Source organism: Elephas maximus, chromosome 8 (assembly GCF_024166365.1).
Source record: "Elephas maximus indicus isolate mEleMax1 chromosome 8, mEleMax1 primary haplotype, whole genome shotgun sequence".
Lineage (NCBI taxonomy): Eukaryota > Metazoa > Chordata > Mammalia > Proboscidea > Elephantidae > Elephas > Elephas maximus.
The window spans coordinates 89,718,209-89,745,058 of record NC_064826.1 but is presented as its reverse complement, the minus strand read 5'-3'; the positions used below and the strand labels follow the sequence as shown (position 1 = coordinate 89,745,058).

General features: G+C 40.2%; 1 protein-coding gene across 6 annotated transcripts in view; it reads right to left on the bottom strand.

The window, feature by feature from the left end:
* CREB5 (cAMP responsive element binding protein 5) overlaps nt 1-26,850 on the bottom strand; it is a 471,478-nt gene that overhangs the window by 380,281 nt on the left and 64,347 nt on the right. For 5 of the 6 annotated variants that reach the window (XM_049894543.1, XM_049894546.1, XM_049894547.1 and 2 more), the window contains exons 2-3: nt 9,244-9,315; nt 2,255-2,348 (exon numbers count right to left, since the gene is read on the bottom strand). In XM_049894543.1, the coding sequence (XP_049750500.1) occupies nt 2,255-2,348; nt 9,244-9,297 (148 nt within the window). In that variant the 5' untranslated portion in view covers nt 9,298-9,315. Of the gene's footprint in view, nt 1-10; nt 90-2,254; nt 2,349-9,243; nt 9,316-26,850 lie in introns of those variants that run through there. The other variant, XM_049894549.1, reaches the window with a different exon arrangement.

The following is a 26,850-nucleotide window of genomic DNA, read 5'->3' as shown; positions in this document are numbered from 1 at the left end:
GAGAACTTACTAATTTAAATATTAGCAATGTAAACAGCCTTGGTACTTAGGTATACATGCTGATTGTTGAACTTTAAAATTGCACCATGTGTAACCCTGTAGAATACAATAAATGATAAGAACAGAAGAACGGATTATCCTTTCTAACCCTTTTTTTTTTTTTTGTCGTTATTGTTAGTTGCCAGGGAATCAGGTCCTACTCACAGCGACCTTACATATAACTAAACAAAATGTCCAGCCCTGTGCCATCTTCTTGCCCATTGCTATATTTGCTCATCTTTCAGCACTATATTGGACAGTGTTCTATTGTGATCCATAAGGCTGTCATTGGCGGATTTTCAGAAGTCGGTACCAATCCTTTCTTCCTAATCTGTCTTGATCTGGAAGCTCTGCTGAAACCTGCCCACCATGGGTGACCCTACTAATATTTGAAATACAGGTGGTATAGGTTCCAGCATCACAGCAACACTAAAGCCACCATAGTATGAAAAATTGACAGATGGGAGATGGCTAACCCTTCTAGGCTTTTGTAGTTCTTACAAATCTGAGTTTCTGTATCCCTGTTTGTAGACTTAAGGAAAGACAAAGCCATTTCTGAAAAGCCAGCTAGTTCAATAAAAACAAACAGAGGCTGAGGGAGAGGTGGTGGGTGATGGGGGAGAAAAGGGAAGAGGCTGCCTTTGAGAGTCATCCAAACCACCGCACGTCCACACTGTTAACAAGTCACTGGTGGATTTGTGAAGATGGGTGGATGGGTCTGTCACCAGGAGTACATGACTCTGTATGTAAGCTGACAAAGCCTGACAATGCAGTAGCTGAGTGCAAGTCAGTGGGTTAGGATCACACAATTAAGGACCCTAATCTTTGCCCTGCTCAGTGAACCTGAAAAAACTGCTCCAACTCTCCGTGGCCCTCCTCCTTCATCAGTAAAATATGGGCTGCAGTAATAACCTGCCTGACAAAACTCTTAGCTGGCTTACTAATAATAGTGATAATAAAATACTTGTAAATTAAAGCACCATAGAAATGTTAAATTAGCAGCCAGGCCTGCCAGGACAGTCCGTTACTCTTCCGATATCATTTAAAGCATGCTCGTGGGCATATTACCTCTTTCAAGGTGCCAGGGAGACGGTCGCTCAGATGAAAACTTTCTAGTCTACAGAGAGTAACAGGAAATGCTTCGTTTACCCTGCTAGGGTTTATGAAGCATTTCACTCACATTCTCTCATCAGATCTTCACAAGAAGCCTGTGAGACAAGCTGGATAGATATTATCATACCCATTTTATGGTGAAGGAACTGAGGCCCAGGAAGATTCGATAGCTTGAAAAAAAAAAACAAACCCAGTGCCGTCGAGTCAACTCCGACTCATAGCGACCCTATAGGACAGAGTAGAACTGCCCCCATACAGTTTTCAAGGAGCTCCTGGCAGATTGGAACTGCTGACCCATTGGTTAGCAGCCGTAGCACTTAACCACTATGCCACCAGGGTTTACCTTTGATAGCTTATTCACGATCATATAGCCGGTGGAGGCAGAGTCCTGGCTAGAGCTCAGGTTTTCTGTCCTAGTCCTGCACGCATTCTAATTTGCTGCTCTCAAAATGAGAAGGAAGAGCTATAAATTGATGAATTAATTATTATTTATTTCTGCTCACATTTGCATTCCCATGCATTGTCTCATTTAATCTTCCACTTATGACACAGGTACTGTTTCTTAAGGAAATCTTCACTGACCACCTCAGTCCAGAAAAAAGGCTCCTTCTACAAAATTCTTAAAGCACTTCTGCTCACAGTACTCATTTATATATATTATGGACGGTCCTTTACTTTAGCTAAACTGTCAACGCACGTACCATATGGTGACGTCCTGAGAATAGGGAATCATCAATGTTTACCTCCCCTGGCACTCAGAATAGTGCAGTATGCATCACAGATGCTCAATTAATATTTGTTGCTTGGGTGGTTACAGGTCCGTGATTATAAAAAATATTCATATGGAGCCAAGTTTTGTGATAATAAATGCGTTACATTCCAGAAACTGAGAAGCCTCAGCTCTTCAATTATTTGAGTGAACCTTACATTAGCTGATTACATTTCTGCTTCGTACTATTTTACCTCTCTGCTATACCCTATAAAATGTCTATTTCCGAGGTGCAGAATTTGCCAGTGGGAATCAGGCTACCAAGGGGAGGCTAAACGTCTCACATGTAACTGGTCTGGTCCCCCAGAGCCTCTCTGCCTGATGGCTCCTTACCTGATAACATATTGTCTGTTTTTATTGAGGGAAACTTCAACGTCATTTCATGCTTGTGCCTATGAATCATCAGATGGTCCTCTGTCGGGAAGCGCTGTTCGACAAATAGAAAAAAAAGGTGGGGGAGAGAAGAGGCATTCGGTTTAATAGTGCATATTTGCCAGCATAGGAAAATAAATTTATTCAGCTTTGAGAACCTGACAAGCAAAACAAAAAAATCAGTTCTGAAGAAGTGTGAAAGCATGAATAAGTAACTTACAACTTATTCTGTGTAAGCAATGTGTGCTGGGATGTTCCTTTGAATCACAACCAAATGTACGCATCTTTATTTCCATTATAGTTCACCAAACACGTTAACTATGTTGCAGAAACATCCGGCTGAATACTAGTAAGCAATAAGAGGTCTTTGTCATCCATCATCCTCCGATTCCCCACACCTTTTCTGGGAACTGCTTTTAAAGGCCTCTACTTCCTACATGAAACCAAACTGATTGCCTATGAGTCAAACTCACGGCAACCCCATGTGTTTCAGAGTACAACTGCACTCCACTGGTTTTTCAATGGCTGTGATCTTACAGAAGTAGATAACTAGGCCTTTTTTCCATGGCACCACTGGTGGATTCAAACCACCAATCTATGGTTAGTAGCCAAGCACAAGTCATTTGTGCCACCCAGAAACCTTCCTTCTTAGATAGTGCCTGATAACAACCAACTGTGGTGACTAATCAGTAAACTATATATTTCCTTAGGAACTAAAGGGTGGACTTTAAACTTTGTGTTTAGTTAAAATATAAAACAGGAAGAGGTAATGAACAATACTGGAAGTGTTAAGATAATATAAACAAGGAACATGCTCTAACTTAATACCTACCAACATTAGATGGTTTCTTTAAGGAATAAAAGAATATTTAAATGAATTTCATTTATAGTTCCAAAGAAGAATTAATTATGGCATTTTTACATAAGAAAATCATGTTTAAAATAGGAAACTGGATCTAGACCTCAGTAGCACTAGAGTTTTGCAAAACCACTGGGACTTTTCTCTAGTAGTTACTGTTCAACGCAATAGTGTAAAATTAAGTCTAAGGCATGATAAATATGCTAGACATTATCTATAGATTAACCAAAAGTCGGAGAAATGCATGAAGTAGGAAAAGAATCTTGGTCCATGTCAGACTTTGGGAAAGAATTTTACATGCCATGCTTAATTATTTGGCAAAAAAACACAAAAAACCAAACCCAGCACCATCAAGTCAATTCTGACTCATAGCAACCCGATAGGACAGAGTAGAACTGCCCCATAGAGTTTCCAAGGAGGGCCTGGCGGATTCGAACTGCAGACCCTTCGGTTAGCAGCTGTAGGACTTAAGCACTACGCCACCAGGGTTTCCATTATTTTAGACATCTACAAATGTACACCATGACATTTGCATAGTATATTGGTGTTTATGAAGAACTTGCGCAGCCATTATCTGAGTTTTTTGTGATTATGCATATGATTTTATAGTAACGTGACAAGTTATTTTTCGCATTCTATACTCCGTACAGTGTAGTAAGACAGCCCTTCATTTTTAATTGTCACAAAATGACATTATGGTTGTCACAAACACTGCTCCCAAATATTTTCAGCTGTCTGACTTCTGGTCACATGGTGGCACTCTACTTCCTGGCCCTGGTGTGGTTGAGTGAGACCATGTGACTAGTTCTCTACATTGAATCGTGAAAGGAAGTGACACATCACCCAGGCAAGAACATTAAATTCCTTATTTGAGACTCTCTAGAGTTCCCCACTTTCCCTTTGGCATGGTGACTTGCAATATTAGAAACAGTGGTCCCTCCATTATCCTACGTCTCTGAAGGATTATCAAGAGCAGAGTCCTCTTGCCAACCTACTGTGGAAATGTATCCTTGAGCAATAGAAATACACCTGTGTTGTTTTAAGCCATTCCCTTGAAACGTTGGGGTAATTTGCTATTGCAGTAGATCCTTGCCTGTCCTGACTAGGATTCATATGTCTTGAATAACTGAACTTACCAGAGTATCTGTTTTATCAAAGTCAAAAGAAAATACAATGAAAGACAACAAATTCTACTGAACGTTTCTGAATCCTTCTTTGACAATTTAGAAGAGCTTTTGGGGCTTCCCAGTATCTCAGGACAGCCATGGCAAGTTTCAATCACCATTGTAAAATGTGGTAGAAATCTTTTCTGAAAACAGTATGGTTTTGTGTTCATGAAAATGAGGGAATCTACTGGGCTGAATCTGTGGGATATAGTCAAAGTAGTTCTTCACATAAATAGCACATGTTTACTTGCCATTTGTATTGTAAGATTTGGAGAGCACAGAATTCGCAAAAAAAAAAAAAAAAGGTAATATGCCAGGTTTCTGAATACGTAGACATTTACTTTATAATGACACGTGGCCTTTTGCTGCTGTTTCATCTATTTTCTTGATGTTCTCTGACACTATATAATGACTGCATCAAATAGGTGATACAGTTACTACCTACGACTTAGAGACATAGATTAAATTTCCCAGTCTTTTTGTCAAAAGCCTTATAAAAGTTTTTTTTTCTGTGATATATATATATATATATATATATAACAACAAACAATATGGGACCATCCTTCATTTCATATCTATAAACCATTTTTGGCTTCATAAAAAGATGGCTTAAAATAGGAGAGTGACCAGAATACTTATTAAATAATAATAATCATTTCCATAATACTTAATATTAACTATAATTACCTTCCAAAACAGACAATATAGAACATCCGTGCTTTAAAAAAAAATTCGGTGGAAAAATAGCAGCAAATTGTACATAACCAAAATGCACAGTTTACAACAAATACAGAGCTGACAGTGATGCCACTGGAATTCAAAACATGGTTAATGGAGAGGGAAAAGAAAAAGCGAAATTACTCCTGGGCTCTGGGCACTTAGAAAGAGCAAGAGAAGTTGTTTCTCTTTACTTCTCGGACAAAGATGTATAAGAAGCTGTAACATCAAAAGTCTCCTAGGTATCACAGATCGTTCCTAATATAGCCAAGTGTCTTTCCAATTAGATAAAAAGAAGGGAAAATCCTTTCAATGCCCCAACTCAATGCAAGCACTGACACCCATATTTACTCCCCTTTTCTATTCCCAGTTGCCTTTTTTCCTCCATGCATATTCCCAGGCTATGGGATGTTGCTAAAGTCAATGTCATGATCGTGGTGACTGCCTCAACTGTGAGCTCCTAATATCCCACCAGGGGACCCTTGATGCTACCGGGCAGCTACCACATTTCCTTGATTCTAATACCCCATCACCTGAAAGATGCACCATCTTTTTAAAACAGCATGTCAAGGAAAAAGAAACACTTCACATTAAATACAGACAGTGAGTTTTAGATGCAACTTTATATCTAAATGTGTGTTGGAGGTAGCTTAAAGTAAGATACAATTCCCCCATACGTTTGTCCAAGCTTTTCTTTAGTCCATAAGCCTCCTCAAGAGAATGACCTGCTCCTTCACTGAGAAGTTCAAGGGCATTCAAAACATACTCCTTCAACCCTTATCACCACCTCCACCTCAGAAGTCTCTTCCTATTCCCATATGTCTCAGAATAAGCACCTTCACTCCTCCACAGGATCCTCTACCATTGCCTGTCTTCTGGGATTTGCTATTCAGTTATGGCCCTTCATGCTGGCATTCTGTCTCCTTCCCTATCACTGGCCTCTTGCTCTTGACAAAATCCAGCCCAGCTACCCCTTAATTTAAAAAGAATCTCTCCCAAGCTGCTTCCTTCTGAGGCTACCATTAGATCACTCTGCTTCCCTTCACTGCCCAAGGCTCTTGAAAGAGTCCTCTATACTTTCCACCTCCACTTCCTCCCACCCACACACACGTTAATCCCTTGCAATCTGGCCTCCACCCCTGCTCCTCTCTCATAGGTCGCCAGTGAGCACCCAACTGCCAAGTCCAACAGCCTCACTCAACCCTCACACTGCCCCCGCTCTAGTGCGTCTGACACCAGTGACCGCACCTCTGTGGCATTTATTTATTTATACCCTGCTTGATTCCAAAAAGGAGTTAAGATGGCTTATAGCAATACATAAAATAGAGTAGGAGAGCATCAATTAGAAGTAGGTGATTCCAAAAAGGGAAGGGACCCAAAAAGAAGAGAGGCTAAAGTCAAAATGCAAACCATAGAGCAGTGGTTCTCCACTGGGGGTGACTCTGCTGCCCAGGGGACACTTGGCAATGTCTGGATGCATTTTTGGTTGTCACAACTGGAGAGTGCTACTGGCATCTAGTGGGTAGAAGCCAGGGATGCTACTAAATGTCCCACAATGCACAGGACAGCCCCCTACAACAAAGAACTACTCAGCCCAAAGTGGTGATAGTGCCAAGACTGGGATACTTTGCCATCCAGTCCAATAGCCTGTTCACAGTTGTTTTTTTTTTTTTTTTTTTCCCTGACTTACTTAAATATTAAAAAAAAAAAAAATTTTTTCTTTTTTTTTTTTTTAGATACGGGTAAAAAACCTCTTCCTAGAAGTGGTCTTCTCTACTGTCAATAACTCTGGCACTGCTGGGCACCCTAACTTGCCCTGGATTCTCAAGGATCCCATTCTCTTAAATGCCCCTTCCTTAGGAGAGCCTCCCATTACCCAGCCCTCAAGTAAAATAAGCCTCTGTATGATACTCTTAAGGAGTCCTGGTGGCACAGTGGTTAAACACTTGGTTGCTAATGAAAAGGTCAGCAGTTAGAACTCACCAGCCGCTCCACAGAAGAAAGCTGTGGCAGTCTGCTTCCATAGAGATTTATAGCCTTGGAAACCCCATGGGGCAGTTCTACTCTGTCCGATAGGGTCACTGTGAGCCAGAATCAACTCGACAGCAATAGGTTTGGTGGTTTGTTTTTTGTTTTTTTTTTTTTCTTTCTTTCTTTCTTTGGTTTATGATACTCTTGCAAGGTGGCTTCCTTCATAGAAAATCCTAATTAACTAATTGATCGATTAATTAATCACTTGGTTACATGTTACATGTGTAGACCAGAAGCTCCGTGAGGACAGGACTATATCTGTCCTGCATGCTGCTCTTTTCCCAGGGCAGCCACAGTCCCTGCACAGAGTAAACTCAGAACAATGTGTTGAGTGACTTGAATTGAATAAAATTTTTAATGTTACATTTCCAGAGTCAAAGCAAAGCACACCACTCAAATTATTTGATTCCCTTTGGCTTGCAGAGACTTCTCTTTCAAGAAACTGAGTGCAAATCAGTTTTCCCTTAGATAAGGCAATTTTCTGCATTCACAATGCCTAGTCCTGGTTGAGCAGGATTTTTCCAAGTTACTTATCCACTGAATCTATCTGTGTTTCCTAGTTCAAAATGATCTCCAAAATCAATTTGTTTTGAAATAACTGTACTTCAAAATAGTTTCATCTTCTGCTTTGCTTATTTGTAGGTTGGAAATAAACATTCACACAAAAGCTCCTGTTAAACCTGCTGAGACTTGAACAAAGGATCCTGCTTGCTCCATCAGCTGCTGCTAAGATCAGCAACACCTCAAGACTGCACCAGCAATAATGCCTAATGTTTCTATAGTATCTTCCTTCCAGATGGTTCCAAGAACCCTCCATAAACTAAGAAGATATAATAAGAAGGGTCCTCAAGTGGTGTCGCCTCTTCTCTTCACCGACTCCTAGTCATTGTTCCATGCCACTGCCAAGCCCATCACATAAACATTCAGAAGAGTGAGACTTTATTTCACTTGAAGTTACTGGGTAATTTAGGGAAAGACGGCCCAACTGCCCACCACTGGAAATATGCATGTGCTCTGAGGTCTAAGCTAAAGTGAAGATCTTGGCATGAGAGTGGCCATATGCGGTCATTGGTCTCAATTTTCCAAAGACCAGAATATAGAGATAACCCAAGCGTCAAATGTGGAGAAAGTCACTATCAGGTTCTAGAGGTAAAACGGAAAACTTTGATTTTAGGTGATGGCTATTTCCAATTTCTTTCAAAAAGATAGGTTCTGGTATAATAGTAGCAGTGGCAGCAGCAACAACAACACATTAATTGAGCACACATTATGTGTAAGCCCTATACAAAACACTCTAAGGGCATTATCCCATCTAATCCTCATAACAATTCCACCTGACAGGTACCACTGGAGGCTAAAAAAGGTTTAATCCAGCACAGCAGGCCGACTTTCCCTCTCAAAATTCAGATAAATGGGAAAATTGGGGGTTATAGAAACGTTACGTTGTTGTCATTAGCTGCCATGGAGTCAGCCCTTGACTCACGGCAACCCCATACACAACTGGATAGGACCTTTGTCATCCACAGGGTTTTCACTGACTGATTTTCAGAAGTAGCTAGCCAGGTCTTTCTTCTTATTCACCTTAGTCTGGAAGCTCATTGAAACCTGTTCAGCATCATAGCAACAGGCAAACTTCCACTGACAGACAGGTGGTGGCTGTGCATGAAGTCCATTGCCTGGGAATCGAACCTGGGTCTTCCGCTTGGAAGGTGAGAATTCTACCACTGAACCACCACTACCCTCATAAAAGTTATCATGGGGCTATATTACCCAAAGGGGAAAACAAAGCAATAAAATTCAGTCTATGGCGGTAAAATATCTCACAAACAATTCAAAGGCCCGGTATTCAAAGAGTCATTGTACAAGCCGGCAGCCTCCTTCCGCCTTTCTGAAACAACAGTCCTGCACAGCTGTAGGCAGGAGGAGTCTGGCTTACTTCCAGAAGGAAGTTATGAGTAGAAATGGCCAACTCAGCCATATTTGAGGGGCTGGGACAGAAGTAACTCGAACTACTCAAAAAGGAAAATAATCATAATGATAAAGATGGTGACGATTATGAAGATGGTGGTGACGGGTATCTTGCTGAAGAAGAGTCACCCACAGGAGGCAGGACTGTAAAAAGAGAGCTGCTTCCCTGGGGAGGAGAAAGGGGTGCCGCCCGGGGTCCTCACACTCACCTGGGAGCAGCCTGGGGCACTGCAGACAAATGGCCTCTCCTGCTCCAAATTCATCTTGGATTCCTCATAAATCTGAAGGGTGGGGGAGAGGGAGGAAGGAAAACAGAAACGCATGAGTATCTCTGGCTTTTACTTGAGGAACGTGAGAAAGCCCTCTTCTCCGCCCAATTTCTAAATTAGGTAAGAAAAACGTTAATATACACACAAGGTCCTGCCTTGCTGAAGTGCATTCGGCTCCCTGCACTCTGAGTTCCTACTATACTTTCTTGAGTGCATGCTGACTTTGAGAAAGAAAAATACCATGAGACTGTTGCAGTAGAAGTCCTGCCCACGGAAAGCCATTTGGTGGGTGTTATTACCAAGTAAACCCCCATCAGTACAGGAAGATTCTGAGGCAAACTGTGCACTGGTGTTCTTTGAGTCCCGCTGAAAGCCTTTGGGGTTGGCGACTTAGGATAATAAGAGAGGGAGACATGACTGGGTAACCCTTAGTGTGAGGACCCATTCTGAGTGACATGTTAAACTTCGCACTCCAGCAACTTCGGTGTTACTAACAGATACAGCATGGTCTTAAATTCCCTTTCATCTCAGGCATTTTGTGATCCCTCAACAAAGTTATCTCAGTTATATGAGAGTAAATACAAATCAGAAAATGCAAAAAAAAAAATTACCTTGGTAATTTTGTAAATTTGGTCTTATATACTGATTTGGAATGAATGTTATAATAAGGCTGCTGCTCTAGATAAGTGTCATGGATTGAATTATGTCCCTCCAAAAATGTGTTTGTCAACTGGACTGGGCCATGATTCCTGGATCTGTGTGATTTTCCCATATGTTGTAAATCCTGCCTCTATGATGTTAATAAGGGAGGATGAGTGGCAGTTATGTCAGTGAGGCAGGACTCAACTTCTAAGATCGGATTGTGTCTTGAGGCAATCTCTGGAGATATAAAAGACAAAAGAAAAGAGAAAGGGTACCGGGAGAGAGAGAAAGCAGTGCTGGGAGCAGAGCACATCCTTTGGACCTGAGTTCCCTGTGCAGAGAAGCTCCTAGTCTAGGGAAGATTGATGAGAAGGCCAACAGAGACAGAAAGCCTTCCCCTGGAGCTGATACCCTGAATTTGAACTTGTAGCCTACCTTACGCTGAAGAAATAAATTCTCTTTGTTAAAGCCATCCACTTGTGGTATTTTTGTTATAGCAGCACTAGATAACTAGGACAATAAGTTATCAGAAACAGAGTAGCTTTGCAGACAGAAAACCTTAAGTTCCTGCCTCAGTCATCTGTTAAATTACAGTGTAGTCATTTTTTATGTAGGAGTTAAGTCGTAAGGTGAGGATGTTAGGCAAAAATTGAGTGTAGTCAAAATTGCCTTTGCAAATTCCCCCCCTCCAAAAAACCGATAGTACAGTATATATATGATTTTGTGGTCACCAGTCTGTACACGAACGTAACGTTTTACCAAATACCAAATACCCTAAAAAGTACTATGCAAACTTAAGTTACACAATTTAAAACATACTTTTCTTTTTGTCAATTTGTAGAGTTGAGTTACTATAAGTTAAATATGCTGCTGATGGACCACGGCTGTGTTGCTGAACTAAAATGTGCTGCTTTTCCTCTGAGCACAGGAAACAACTTACTTCCTTAAAATAATGCTAGGTGTAGGTCAGCGCTTTAGTGGCACAGTGGTTTAAACGTTTGGCTGCTAACCAAAAGGTCAGGAGTTTGAATCCACCAGCTGCTCCTTGGAACATTATGGGGCAGTTCTATTCTATCCTACAGAGTTGCTGTAAGTTGGAATAGACTCAATGGTGATGGGTAGGTATAGGTGATCCCAGAAGGGCCCCCAAGGCGCCTGTGTCCCTGAAAGAGAGGGGTTTGCTTCAGCTCACGGAAGAGTCACTCCTTGTCTGAAGGAAGCTCTACTATCTCTGAACAAAAATCAATTTCTACGTTGTACATCCTTCATCCAAAATACTAATGTATTTGACATACATTATTTAGGCAAATACGTGCATTTTTCCACTTTTCTGAAACATGAAGTGAAAACTTTTGCCTTAGCCAACACTACCAGTCAGATACTAAAAACAAAACAAATTTTTAAAAATGTAAATGGCCTTCACATTTTACTCACATGGTCATACAAGTTTCGCAAAGGGAAGCCCTTTTCACTGTGAATGTAGAATGAGTTCCCACTGATCAGCTATAAACACAGTCACTTAGAATAATTTTAGAGATTTCCTGTATCAAGAATATCGCTTAAACTCTACTACTGTTATTCTATTTAGAGGAAGATATTTGGAGTCTTCTTCCACTTGCCCTTGTCTGAGGAAAGTAATTAGAATAACTCCTCACACTTTACTCCTGGTTTGCTTCTACCATCACTTACCATGGAGCATCCGTCCTCTTCCCTGTGGATACTGACAACTTACTTCTAAGTCTTAAAATAAGGGGTGACTTTAATGCCGAGAAAATGATTTTGATCCAAGACAGAATAAAGAACAGGGTTATTGGGTTATCTATTTATTAAATATGCCTTGTTTTTCTAGTAAAAAAAATTTTCAGTGCTTTCCTGGAACTTCTCTGCCTCTGTGGGCGTGATCTGAGTGACCACTGCCAGATGGTTTAATTGCTTCGGCCTCAATTTCCCCTCCTTTACAAGCGGGGTATGGATCTCAGTCTTCAACGCCCACAGTCCTGTGTCATATTGATCAGTTAGGGGCCTATAAAATATTTTCAAATTATGGAGAAAGGTCTGTTTGTGTTTGGGGTGGGAAAGATGTGGGTAAGCATTATTAAAACCTGATTCTAATATTAATCATTCCCTACTTAGGAAAGAGAATTTGCTATAAAGTTGAGTCTTTCTTGGACACCACTTAAGAGCTTTAGTTGCTGAAGTGATGAAAGAATGCCACTCTTACTAACCAATACTGAGATTACGTGACGGTAGAATGGGAAAGTTCCACACTTATGTGTCTATGGCCTACATCTGAAAGTAGTAATTAATGATAATAATTAGATCAATGTCCAACCAAGAGAAGTAGTCAAGATTGGAAATGCTACTGCCGCAGGTTAAAAGAGATTCACTGACGTGCCAAAGTGAGCTAAGATGGGGAGAAAGTCATTTTCTACCATAGTCATAACTCTGTTTCAAACCTAGTCCATCAAAATGCTGATAATCCCCATACATCCAAGCCAATAATGGCAACAGGTTAGCAACTCTGTTGGATATCATCGTTAGCTACCTTATCATAATTATTGATTAAAATTTGCATATGAGCTGCAGGAAATAACATGGAATTAGATTATGATGCCGGTGCTTAGAGATGGAACAAGGTCTCTCCTTATATATTTACTCTGTTTTACTGAGTCTTCATGGTGTGAATGTTTTATTTACAGCAATAAGAATAATCTAATTTGATATCCACTGAGTTTCGTCAGTAACAGAAATCGTGCCTCAGGAGACACAATTTGAAAAATACAGAGTCTACCCTCAACTAGTTTAGACTTCAGTCATCAATCGTTATACTGAGTTACTATTATCATTCTCTTATTTTATTTTTTAAACCCAATTTAATCAATTTATTACATGCCATAGATCCAATTCTGTGGCAATACATAAGGCTTTCACTGGCTAATGTTTGGAAGCAGGTCACCAGGTCCTTCTTCCTAGTCTGTCTTAGTCTGCAAACTCGGCTGAAACCTGTCCACCAGGGGTGACCATGCTGGTATTTGAAATATCAGCCATTTGTTCCAGCATCACAACATGCAAGCCACCACAGTACAACAAACTGACAGGTAACAAAAGAATTGATGTATTTGAACTCTGATGTTGGCAAAGAATAGTGAATATACATACCACTGATTGCCAAAAGAATGAATAAATCACAAGAAATACAACCAGAATGTTTGCTAGAAGTGAGGATGGCAATACTTTTACTCACTTACATTGGACATGTCATCATCAGGAAAGACCAATCAATAGAAAAGGACATCATGTTTGGTAGAGGCCCAATGAAAACAAGGGAAAGCCCCAAGGGGATGGATTGACACCCAACAGTGGACTCAAGCATACCAACAATCATGAAGATGGCACAGGCCCGGGCAGCATTTTGTTCTGTTCTACACAAGGTTACCATGAGTCAGAGGCAAATCAACAGCAACTAACAGCAACAAAATGGATCCTGCAGACCAAATATGTTTTGGCAACATAATATCAGAATGAAAGTCCTCATGTAAAATGGCAGTTGCAAAAATAAAAGAAGTTTTAAGTTATTAATAAGGTCTGAGGTGCGTGGGTGTATATACCAGTGTGTGAACCTCAACTGCTTTAGTCTGACGCTCTGCGGTTCCCATATTATCCTTCTGCAAAAACCATGCGTTTGCTCCTTCCTTTCTGTGTAGGTGTTTGCAATAGTTTTTTACTAAAGGCTACCACTCTACCACGCAGGCTTCATTACTTTTATCAACTAGTGTGATCTGGTCTGATTAATTAGTTAAGAGCCGTGGTCTATTTTTATGATCTATCATTATGGTTCTTTTCCAGTACATATTGTAATAATTATTCCCTCCAACAGATTCCTACTAAAGCCCTGCATATATTCTTTTATCATCCCTCTGGTGCGGGTAATTACTCAGACATGGTTTTAGTCAGTTTGCACTGCACTTGGTCTAAAAAAGCTGGGCCTCATTCTCTCATTTCCCATTCAGCTGTTTTACTGGTTGGTATTTTTTAATGAACCAAGTTTTGCTTGGCAACCACCATACCCCAAGCTCCGCTGCATGGAGGTTACATAATAGGCGTTCAATAAATATTTGTGGGATGCTTAATGAATCCTGAATCATCACAATCCTGTTGTTAGTTGCCATGCCGTTGAGTCGATTCCAATGGTGGCCCCATGTGTGCCGAGTAGAACTACTGCTTCCTCGAGTTTTCAAGGCTGTGATCTTTTAGAAACAGATCACCAGGCCTTACTTCCGAGGTGCCTCTGGGTGGGTTTGAATCACTATTTGTGCCACCCAGGGACTCCTCTATTAACTACTGCAGGTTGCTTATGACCCCCAGAGACCACCCTTTGAGAAACACTGAGCGATCCCATAACCTTGTAATTGTGGCGAATATTGTCTCATCATTTAATTGTCTCTACATAGTACTGTTTTTAATTTCCCCTATTCCAAAGTTCAGATTCAATACTCACTTAGAACGAATGCCTCATGAGCCTAATGTCCCTTAGAATTTTTGGAACAGAACACAAAACCCTAATAACAAACCCTAATAGTGCATAAAGCCAGTCGAGGTTTTTCGTAGTTGACAAGGAGATGACAGGCTTGATTTACAATCCAAACCCTCAACTGCCACTGGGCCTCTCTGGCCTTGCCTTGCACTGAGCAAGAATCTGCTTCATTGTTGAGCATTTCACCCCACAAATCCCTCTTGGTCTAAAATGGAAACTTTCCTCAGTGGCTGATGCAATCCATTCAAATGTTTTGACAGGCATTTAGGGATATACTTGGAATCACCATTTCAAACATCATAAAAAGCAAATATTAAAAACTTGGATACTCTACACAAAATACTAGAAATATGTATTATCAATTTAAGGGCAACAACTGAACCCAGAGGGAAAAATCTACATTATCCAGTTTGCTGTAATCAGGCAAGAGTGATACATCTAAAAGTCTATAGGTTTAAATCATGGGAAGCCATTACCGATCCTTCATTAACCTCCAACTCCAGTATTATCGTAATGGCACTAACTTCGTCCATTGCAGCAGAGAGTACGGTGACTAGCATGGGATCTGGAACAGTAAAACACTGAAAATGTTTTTAATCTGAAAGTTTGGAATGCACTCTTCTGAAATTATAAATATAAATGAGCATTAAAAACAATATTGATATGCCCCCATCAGCTCTGATATTGCTAACCTAGATACGAATACGTTTACAGATCAGAAAGGGTGTCTGAATTTTAGTAGTGATGTTAACATCTGTTGGCATTTATTGCCCTGCGGTGATCGTGGAAAGTGCCTTCTTGGCAGGACTCACATCAGACAGACCTTGGTACCTTGTTGAGGTGACTAGACTGCTGAGAAGGTTCTGGGAGAGGAAATGGTTCCTTCCTGAAGTAGGAAAGACAGCAGACAAACAGGAGCATCTTGAGTCAGTCACACTGTGTGACACTCCTATTAAGCCCTACTTTCTGTGGGAACAAAAGTGCTTACTAATTAGGTTAACTAAGGGCATAGTCAATTTTTACTTTTTGTTTCTGGGGAAAAAAAAAGTTTCTCTTAACATATTGTGGAAAGGCAAGTAGCCACACACAGTAATAGCCCAACACAAACTCACCAAAAACACCCTCTTAAATGTATTTTATTCTAAGATGCCTGACTCTACCTTAAAAGCAAGGAGCTATGGCTGCTAACCAAAAGGTCGGCCGTTCAAATCCACCAGCCACTCCTTGGAAACCCTATGGAACAGTTCTACCCTGTCCTTATAGGGTCACTATGAGTCAAAATCAACTTGATGGCAACAGATTTGGTTTAAAAAAAAATTTTTTTTAATATATAAAAAAAGTAAGGATACAGGATGGTTCTCCCAATACACAGCTCGCTGTTGGAAAGGAATTACATATTCAATTTTATTTCTTTGGGAGGGGTATTAACCTATCACTGCCACATTTGCTTATCTGCAAATTGGGTATAAAATGATTCAAAGAGGTATTTATTTGAACTAATGGGAGCTAATTGCAAAATAAGAGAAAAATAAACCCTTTGCTTCAAATATTTATTTTTCAAACTTGACTATTATAACTTCAGTTAGAAAAATAAACACCCTTGAATTTCAGTTCTAGAAAATTATTCTGTGGGTCTGTCTCTGTGAGTCTCTGAGTGTCTCTGTCTTTCTGTGCGTATGCTTTCTCCCTTAAATGTCTATTTCTCTCTGTGTGTATTTGTCTTGCTATGTATGCCTTTGTCTTTGTCTGTCTGTCTCTGTATGTCTCTTTGACTTTCTCTCATTTTATCAGCAGTGTTCTTACTAGCCTTACTGGTAAAAAGATCTAGTAGGCTTGTTTCCTGTTTCAGTGTTGTTCTTGAAGTGAGCTGCAGTTAGAATCTGAATTTCATTGGGCTATTATTATTTGCAGCTGTGTGACCTTTTTAACCCCCTGCTTTAAAAGTGACATTTCAGCCCTCAAGCTTGAAACGTCTGAATGCCGCACAAAGTTTTCAAACCAGAGATTTAAACAGGGAACAAGCCCAAGAGTCTAGTGGAGGTATGTCTGTCCTTTATGGGTGAAAATTTCACCAGAATTTGGCATGAATGGGATGTGTTACCAGGCCGTTTACAGCCAGAATTCTCCCTTGGAAGTCCTGAACTTTACATCACTGCTGTTAAATATTATTCTGCTCAAATCAGAAAAAGCTCACTGTCCTTAAAAGATGTTCACCATCAACCACTTGTATCCCAAAAGTTCTGAATCCTACAACCTGAATGGGAAAGTATTTGGGGATTATTTATCACACAGTGTTATGCTAAACCACAACCAAACTTGTTGCCATGGGGTCGATCCCAACTCATGGCAACCCCATGCGTGTAGGAGTAGAACTGCTCCATAGAGTTTTCTTGGCTGTAATCTTTATGGAAGCATTATGCTAAGGGACAGTCAGAATTTCCTTTAGAATGAGACCCGGGGGAAGAATTTCCCAGCAGCCTTTTCTCTGGAAACTAACCCGGGTCTTCCTTCCCAAAGGAGGCCCTAACAGGAGGGAGTTCTGGGGGCTCACGTCCCCCATGCACTTCTGCAGAGGTTTGTGGTTTTATTTATGTGGTGTTTATACTGTGTATGGAAAAACATTCCAGTGGGATTGGGTTTTCATATGTTAGATTCCTTTTTCTTTTCGTTTTTTCTTTCTTTAAGTTTTCCATATGTTTCTTTGGGTATGAAGCCTCTTTTCAAAGTTACTGGCTAATTTCTACTTACGTTTCAGACAACCCTGTCTTATAACTTTCCTATCTATGGGTTCAATAGTTCAGCACATATTGTTAAGCGCCAGCATTAGGCATTAGAGGTGCAACGTTGAATAAGTCACTGGGGGTATGTTCGCACCTTGAGTGTGTGTATTCGGGTTATTTTTCCTCCCATTGTTTCCATCTACTATAATACATTTCTTGCAGGACACATCCCATTTCTAAGAAAAGTTTACTTGACATGCTTGTGGTCAGCAAAACACTAGCATAAAGAGTCTCGGGTTTTTGAAGGAAATGTTGAATGTAACCAAATCACTTGGCTGGTTTCTAAAGGGACGGAACATAACCTCAGAAAACACGGTCAAAGGTACAAACTCTGTTCCTTTCACCTGCTCCCAATACTAACAAACAGGAGAGAAAACAAGGGAAGGGAAGGGAAAAGAAGTAAAATCGGAACAAAAGATGATCAGGCAGGGGTTTAACTTGACATCAGCAGCTTTACCTTTCCAGAAAGTTCTTCATTACAATTTAAATAATTGCCCCATAAATCCTGAGAGGACAAGTTATGATAGCAAGGAAATCGAATGGACAACTGGATATATTCTTTATTCTGGGTGAAACACAGCTTCCTTCAGAAAATCCAGGAAAAAAGTCAGCAGTACAGTTTTTCCTTCGCCTTTTTTGCTCAATCACAGTAAAATTCATCTCTTTAGAATTGTCGCGCCTTCTCAAATGGGACTACTCTGCCTCTAGATCATTTTTAATACATTTTGGATGCATTTGGTTTTGAAACTATTTTTATATAAAATGAGTATTTTAAAATATGTGGAAGTTCATACCTTTTTGGTCTTGGTTTTCTTTTCATACATTCAAATGATTTTTATTGGATAGAACTGTTTTCTTTCTATCTTTATTCTATATGAGTATTCTTATGTCTTCAGCAACAATAGACTTTTGGTCCACCTAATTAATGTATGGGCTGAAGTAATACTCAACCAAAATACCTGAGAATTTTTCAAAACTGTGAGACTGTATGTAAAACACAGTGGTGATCGTGCCAGACTGATCTGCTTTCTGCAGGACCTGGTACCATCTTACTATGAAATCTCATGACTATTACTGACTTGAGAGATATTTGAAAATGATGTTATCAAACTAGATGATTTACAGAAAGCCAAGCATTCCCAAGTTCTATTCTGAAGCAGCCAGCAGCTATGCACAGAGCCTCCTATAGCTCATGTTGTCATTTGGATACAGGGTAAAAATATACTCGAAGACTTGCTTCACTATGTTCACGAATGGCAAACATCTGGACATTTGACAGCACGATCAGGACCATGGCAAGGCAAAAATCTTATGTCACCAAAAGATTCAGTCCTCGTTCTAATAAGGTTCCCTTTCTAAATGTTAGCAAAAGGCATGTCTTCATCTGCCTTCCTGGAGAAGTTATCATTTCCTTACATGGCCCAGCAACGGGATCTGGAAATATGCGAGGACTCGTTTTAGTTGGTTTAGTTTACTAGGGGTCACCATGGCATTTAGCCAGTGGGGTCAGGGATATGAAATAGTCTGCAGTGTGCAGCATGGGCAGTCTTGTGCAACAACGGAGACTCCTGCCCCGACAGCCAATAGTGCAGCCTTGGAAGAGTAAAAATCCTACGTGTACCCACTGCCCTCTACCCCGCTCCACCTGGTTTAGAACTAAAAGGCAGAGAATAGGAAGACTGAGAAAAACAAAGCGTACTGGAGAGGAAACGAAAAGAAGGAAATAAATGTATGCCTACCTTTTCATATTTTTCAAAGACCTCTAAAAAACTCAAAGTTAAGCTTAGGACAAGGCTAGATTCATAAAAACTTGATGAATATTCAAAAAAGGATGTGAAATTATCGTTCCTACTTGGTGCAAGGGTGGGGAGGAGGCTCTTGCCAAAATTTTAACTAAGCATACACTTTCAGGTTCTAGCCATACAGCATAGAGATGAGTAAGCTAGTGTACGCTAGACTGGATTTTTTAAAGATGAATTATCTAGCTTGGCTGCTTACAGTCCCCACTCTCTAGATAACTCACCACGTGGTTTTAAGCAGTGTTAACAGTAGCAAAAGAAAGCCTGGGGCCAAGGTAGAAATACGGCTTCTGGTCAGATGCGTTCTCACTGCTAGTCACTACCTTGTTCACGCTACGTTAGCGCTGAGGATAGTTCCACCAAATGGAGGGATGTGTGTGTGTGTGTGAGAGAGAGAGAGAGAGACTTTAGTAGAAAACACTAACCCAAAAAGCTTCTAAATTCTGTTTTAATGTTGCTGGCATGAACAGCCATGACCTCATGGACTACTTATTAAGGGGACATTTATTTGCCTCCTAATCAACTTCTTAACAAGAAAATTTAACAGGCCAAAAAAAAAAAATTTATAAATACTTGCATGTGTTTCGTATTTATTTACTTATTTTTAACTTTATTTTTTGGCCTGTTTTCTTATTGAGAAGTTGGTGTGTGTGTGTGTGTATTCACACATAGAGACACATTACAGAGATAATTTCATCTGTATCAACAAGCTCAAGACTCAGAACTGATGTCCAGCTCCTGGTGTAGCACAGAAGGAGGTATCGAGCTCCCAAGGAGGCAGAACCAAAAAATGTAAGTCCACCTCTCAGCACAAGGTCTGTCACAGTTACGTCTCATTAAACTTGTATTTTAAAGAGCAGAAATACGCTATATTTTGAGATTAGTAAATCACTTCCACGCACTGTATATTACTATCTAATAAACTAGAAAAGTCCTTAATATCTTTCCTCATCTTCCTATTAAAAAAAGAATCTCTCACAAAAGCCTACAAATCTACTAAGCCCCCTGGAAAAAGAACATGGAAAGAAAAGGCCTTTTCCTTGAACCACAGCCCCCAAGAGGTTAACACTGGCCCAAACTCCAATTCATCAGAAGTCCCTGCTATCAATAAACAAATGCAGGGACCAGCTCCTTTTATCCCCCAGGGCTCAGGCCCCCAAACAACAGCACCATTTTTCAGTCAACACTCAAATTAGAATGGAAAGGCAAAGAGGATTTTTTTAATGCCCCTGCTCTCTAAAACCCAGAAACCTTCTCAAAATATGAATGTGGTCTCTTTGCTCTGGGGCTGTAGGTCAGATCCTGGGCAACACCCTGAACCAGTATTCTTCTGAGAGGGAAAGAAAAAGAGAGAAAAGGTATACATAGCACCCAAAGGGGACACTGAGAGTGGCTTATCAGATATTTCTATTGCGGGGCTGAAAAAAGGGGGAGGGAAGACGCTTGCCCCCCAAATCCACAAGGGTAAACTGTGGCTCCCACGGAGGGAATTCAAGGACTCCTCATAGGACATTGTTCTCAGGCTGCTTCAGGGAAAGTGGCCTAGGACAGTGATTGATTACCCGTCACACCAACCTTGTTCAAATGTGATTAAGCCTGGGTATGCGTGGAGGGGAAGGATCAGAAACCAAAGACACTGAACTCATTCATTCATTCATTCTTTCCTGCCGGAGTCACGGAGCACCTACCATGCATTAGGCCCCATGCTAGGAGCATGAAGGCCACCCAAAAATCATCCCTGCCTCTGAGCACTGATGGTCCAACAGGGAGGTGAGATCCATACAGAAGTCTATGGTGGGAAGTAGAATTTAAAGGTCATAAAGTAGTTTTGGAGTCCCTGGGTGGTACAGTCAATGTGCTTGGCTGCAAACCAAAAGGTTGGAGATTCAAGTCTACCCAGAGGTGCTTTGGAAAAGAGGCCTGGTGACCCATTTCCAAAAAATCAGCTACTGAAAATCATATGGGGCACAGTCCTATTCTGACGCCACGAGTCAGAGTCAACTCAATAAGGCAGCAACTTTTTTTTTTTTTTTTAAATAGTTTTAGCAAAGAGCTATGAGAGGGCATGAGAAAGCAAGGCTGTTTCATTAACTACATCAAATACCATATAATCTCCTTTCCCAACTAAGTATTTCTCATAATAAGATGCCAAACCAAGACACACAACACCAAAAACCTTGACTAACTTACATAGCAATATTTTAATTGTATTAAAATTTGGGTTGTGCTTGTTCTGTTTGTTTTTTAAATTTAAGGTTTTATTTTGCTTTTAACCTTGGTTTGTGAGACTACATTAACTGTGGTAAACGTAACATTGTGACCAGGGGGGCAGATTTTATGTTAGAAGATCACTAGCTGTGTGACCTTGGGCAAGTTACTTAACATCTCTGAACATTATTTTTCTTGCTATAAAAAGAGACTAAGGACAAAACCAGTATCTGCCTCATGTGGATATTAAGAGGATTAAATGTGGTGATATTTGAGAAAGGACTTCGTAAACTGTAAAGTGCTGTGAAATGTTGGTTACTATTTTGATTACATATGAAGCCATATGAAATAAAAAGGATTATAACAGAATACTATGAAAAACTGTACTCCAACAAATTTGAGAACCTAGAGGACATGGACAAATTTCTACCTACACTACCTACCTAAACTAACACAAACTGAGGTAGAAAATCTGAACAGACCCATAATAAGAGAAAAGATTAAAGAGATAATAAAACAACTCCCAACAACAACAACGAAAAAAGCCCTGGTCAGAGGAGAGCTCATACCAGTACTACTCAAACTATTTCAGCGCATAGAAAAGGAGGGAATACTCCAAAATTCATTCCATGAAGCCACTATAACCCTGATACCAAAGCCAGGCAAAAACATCACAAAAAAAGAAAATTATAGACCAATATCTCTCATGAATATAGATGCAAAAATTCTCAACAAAATTCTAGCCAACAGAATTCAGCATCACATCGAAAAAATAATACACCACAACCAAGTGGAATTCATAGTAGGTATGGAAGGATGGTTCAACATTAGAAAATCAATCAACATAAACAGAACAGAAGAATCACATGATCATCTCAATGGATGCAAAAAAGGCATTAGATAAAGTCCTAAAAGCTCTCAGTCAAACAGGAATAGAAGGGAAATTCCTCATCATAATAAGGGGCATCTATACAAAAGCAACAATCAACATTATTCTCAACAGAAACAGGGAAAGCATTCCTCCTGAGAATGGGAAAAGGACGATGCCCTTTATCACCGCTCCTATTTAACATTGTGCTGGAAGTCCTAGCTAGAGCAATAAGGTAAGAAAAAGAAATAAAGGGCGTTTGAATTGGTAAAGAATAAGTAAAACTGTCCCTGTTTCCAGATGACATGATACTATACATAGAGAACCACAAAGACTCCACAATAAAACTACTGGAACTAATAGAAAGATTTAGCAGAGTAGCAGGATACAAGATCTACAAACAAAAATCAATTGGATTCCTATACACCAACAAAGAGAACTTTGAAAAGGAAATCAGGAAAACAATACCATTTATAACAGCTCCTAAAAAGATAAAATACTTAAGACTAAATCTAACTAGGCACATAAAAGACCTATACAAAGAAAACTGCAAAACACTATTGCAAGAAGCCAAAAGAGACCTACATACATAAATGGAAAAATATACCATGCTCATGGATAGAAAGGCCCGACACTGTGAAAACATCAACCCTTCTCAAAGAGATCTACAGATATAATGCAATCCAAATACCAACAGTATTCTTTAACAAGATATAAAAACTAATCACCAACTTTATATAGAAAGGAAAGAGGCACCAGGTAATCAAAGCATTGAAGAAAAAGAACAAAGTAGGAGGCCTCACGCTACCTGATCTCAGAACCTACTATACAGCCACGGCAGTCAAAACTCCCTGGTACTGGTACAATGACAGACACATAATCCAATGGAACAGAATAGAGAACCCAGATGTAAATCCACCCACCTATAGTCAGCTGATCTTTGCTAAAGGATGAAAGTCCATTAAATGGGGAAAAACCAAAACCAAACCCACTGCCATGAAATCAATTCCGACTCATAGCAACTCCATAGGGTTTCCAAGGCTGTAAATGTCTATTGAAGCAGACTGACACATCTTACTCCTGCAGAGCCGTGGGTGGTTTCAAACCACTGACCTTTTGGTTCGCAGTTGCCACAGACACATAAAGAAATGCTCATGATCATTTGCCATTCCCAACCCCAGCCCCCAGTGCCGTCGAGTCGATTAGCCAATAGGGAAATGCAAATCAAAACTACAATGAAAAACCATCTCACCCCGATATTACCGGCATGAATCAAAAAAACTGAAAATAACAAATGTCAGAGAGATTGCAGGGAGATTGGAATTCTTATGCACTGCTAGTAGGAATGTAAAATGGTACAGGCACTGTGGAAAACGATATGGCACCTCCTTAAAAAGCTAGAAATAGAAATACCATGTGATCCGGCAGTCCCAGTCCTAGGAATATATCCAAGAGAAGAGGCATCACACAAATAGACATATGCACACACCCATGTTTATTGCAGCATTATTCGCAAAAGCAAAAAAATGGAAACAACATAAGTGCCCATCATCAGATGAATGGATAAACAAATTATGGTGCATACACACAATGGAATACTACTCGATGATAAAGAACAATGATGAATCTGTGAAACATCTCATAACATGGATGAATCTGGAGGGCATTATGCTGAGTGAAATAAGTCAATCACAAAAGGACAATGTGATATGAGACCACTATTATAAAAACCCAAGAAAAGGTTTACACAGGAAAAACAATCTTTGATGGTTACAAGGATGAGTGGGGTTGGGGAGAGAAAATCACTAACTAAATAGTAGACATGTCAACTCTGGTGAAGGGTAAGACAATACACAATACAAGGGAAGGCAGCACAACTTGACCAAGGCAAAGTCATAGAAGCTTCCTAGATACATTCATGTACCTTGAGAAACCGAGTTACTGAGGCTGAGGGCAGAGGACCATGGTCTCAGGGGACGTCTAGGTCAACCGGCATAACACAGTTCATAAAGAAAACATTTTACATCCTGCTTTGGTGAGTAGAGTATGGGGTCTTAAGAGCTAGCTAGCTACCACCTAAGATTTATCTGTTGGTCCCATCACGTTTGGAGCAAAGGAGAATGAAGAAAAACCAAAGACACAGGGAAAATACTAGTCCAAAGGACTAATGAACCACAGCCTCCACCAGCCTGAGCTGGTGGAATTAGATGGTCTCTGGCTACCACTGACTGCTCTGAAAGGACTCACAATAGAATGTCCTGGGCAGAGCAGGAGAAAAATGTAGAATAGAAGTCAAATTCCAAAAAAAGAAGACCAGACTTACTAGTCTGTCAGAGAGTGGAGGAACCGCCACGACTATGGCCCCCTGACACCCTGCTAGCTCAGAACTGAAGCCACTTCCAAAACCCACTTTTCAGCCAAACATTAGACAGAGTTATAAAATAAACAATAACACAAGCGAAGGAGCATGCTTCTTAGTTCAATCAAGTATCTGAGACCAAATGGGCAACACCTGCAAAGAAGAGAGGCAGGAAGGGACAGGACATGGGACAAATGGACATGGAGAACCCAAGGTGGAAAGGGAAAGGGGGAGAGTGCTGATATATTGTGGGGATTGGAACACAATGTCACAAAACAATTTGTGTATAAATTTTTGTATAAATTGTATATAAAATTTTCAATTTTCTGTATAAATTTTTGCACTGTAAACTTTCACCTGAAACACAATAAAATTTTTTTAAAAAATAAAGTTGAATTATGTTTTCTTTTGTTATTAAATTTTTTACACAAAGTATAATTTCCTCTATCATCTTTCTTTTCCTTTCCTTCCCTTTCACTCTTTCTTTTCCTTTCAACTTTTCTTCCTTATTCTCTTTACTCTTTTTTTATTTTCTTCCACTCCTTTTGTCTTCATTCTGAAAATATCCCACTTAATAATTTAATAGAATTACTTCTCAATAGGGCATGAAGTGTTAGTTAGCTACAAAAAAAAAAAAAAAGAAAGTCACACTGTAATCAAAGATCTGGTAATTCCTGTCACTTGGGAAAGTGGAGAGATAATGTCTTAATATTAGAAACATTTTCTAACCCAGGGCATTTTTTTTTTTAATAGTTTCAGCAAAGTGCTATGAGAAAGCAAGTGAAAGCAAGGCTTTTTCATAACCAGAGACCTCTGCCTCAGAAAGTCCCTGAATAACACAAACTACTAACCAAAAGGTTGGTAGTTTGAACCCACTTAGCAGTGCTGTGGACAAAAGTCCTGGTGCTCTGCTTCTGTGAAGATTACAGCCAAGAAAACCCTGTGGAGCTCAGCTCTATTCTGTAACACATGGGCGGGGGGGTCACCCTGAGTTGGAATCAATTCCATGTCAATGTATTTGATTTTGTTTGTTTTTTCCTGAAAGCAGGTCACCTCCCAATGTGGAAAGGTATATGTATGTGAAAAGCCAGTCAGATTTTGAGTTTTTCAATGCTTGTAAGTAATCAAAATTTTATTTAATGAAAACATCTCTTCCATATACCACTACTTCCCTATATGTGGAGCATTTTTCATCTCAGAAAAGCAATTTCCATCAAGGTTGGGAAGATAGCCTTAATTAGCTATGGCTTTGATTTATCTTCTCTGTTAAGTGCCTCTGAAGGGAATACAGCTGAGTGAAACGGTATATATGGTTTTGTGGTTACCAATCTGTGAAGTACTAGAGTGGGAGGATCCCCAGTTATTTCCAAAACTCACAGTTTTCTGACACCTACATCAAAGGGTTTCTAGTGTTCTCAAAGTGATGGAAATAAAAAAAATGTTGCAGTCCAGTTGGTTCCAACCAGACACACCTCTTGAAACGATACCAAACCAAACCCGTTGCCATCGAGACAATTCCAACTCATAGCAACCCCATAGGACAGAGTAGAACTGCCCTAGAGGGTTTCCAAGGAGCAGCTGGTGGATTTGAACTGCCAACCTTTTAATTAGCAGCCAAGCTCTTAACCACTGCAGCACCAGGGCTTCCTTGAAGTGATGCGATTATCTAAATAGTGACATCAAGTTAATGTTTGTGAAATGCTTCAAGGACCTTGAACACAAGTTACAAGTAGTAGTATCATCATTATTTTCTCATCTGTCCTCTACTGTTTCCAAAGAAACAGAAACAACCACTTATACAAACATACACAAAAAATTCTCGGGACGACGTCTCCTGACTCCCCAAACCACCAATCAGCCAGTCACTGGGCAAACAGCTCAAGCACCAGGCAAGGAAAACATGTTATTTTTCTGGGCAAGCCTTAACTTCGCTGCCTACAAAACTCAGCCCCCAAGGGCACATCCCACACATGCTGAGATGAAAACTACACCTCTCATGTGAAACCAACAGTAACAGTCAACGCCTGTGGAAACTGAGGTCAAGATTCACCAGCACGCACCCTGGAGTCCAAACTCATTTATTCTTGAGCTTTCCTACAAGGACCAGTACTCACATTCCAAACCACTTCTGTAAACCTCGCTCCTACTAAATAATACTCAAAGAAAATGCCGAAAGGAGTAGCAAAAGAAAGAAAACTTCCCCTTTCCACAGAGCCTCACCCCCAGCAGCCCACACCCAGCAGACTTCACAGAATAAAAGAACCTGCACGGTATCACTGCCAGATGCTAAGTCAACCTGATGTTAGCTGCCCTCTGAAACAGGCAATCTGTGAGCTCAGGTAAGTAAAAAAACAGCA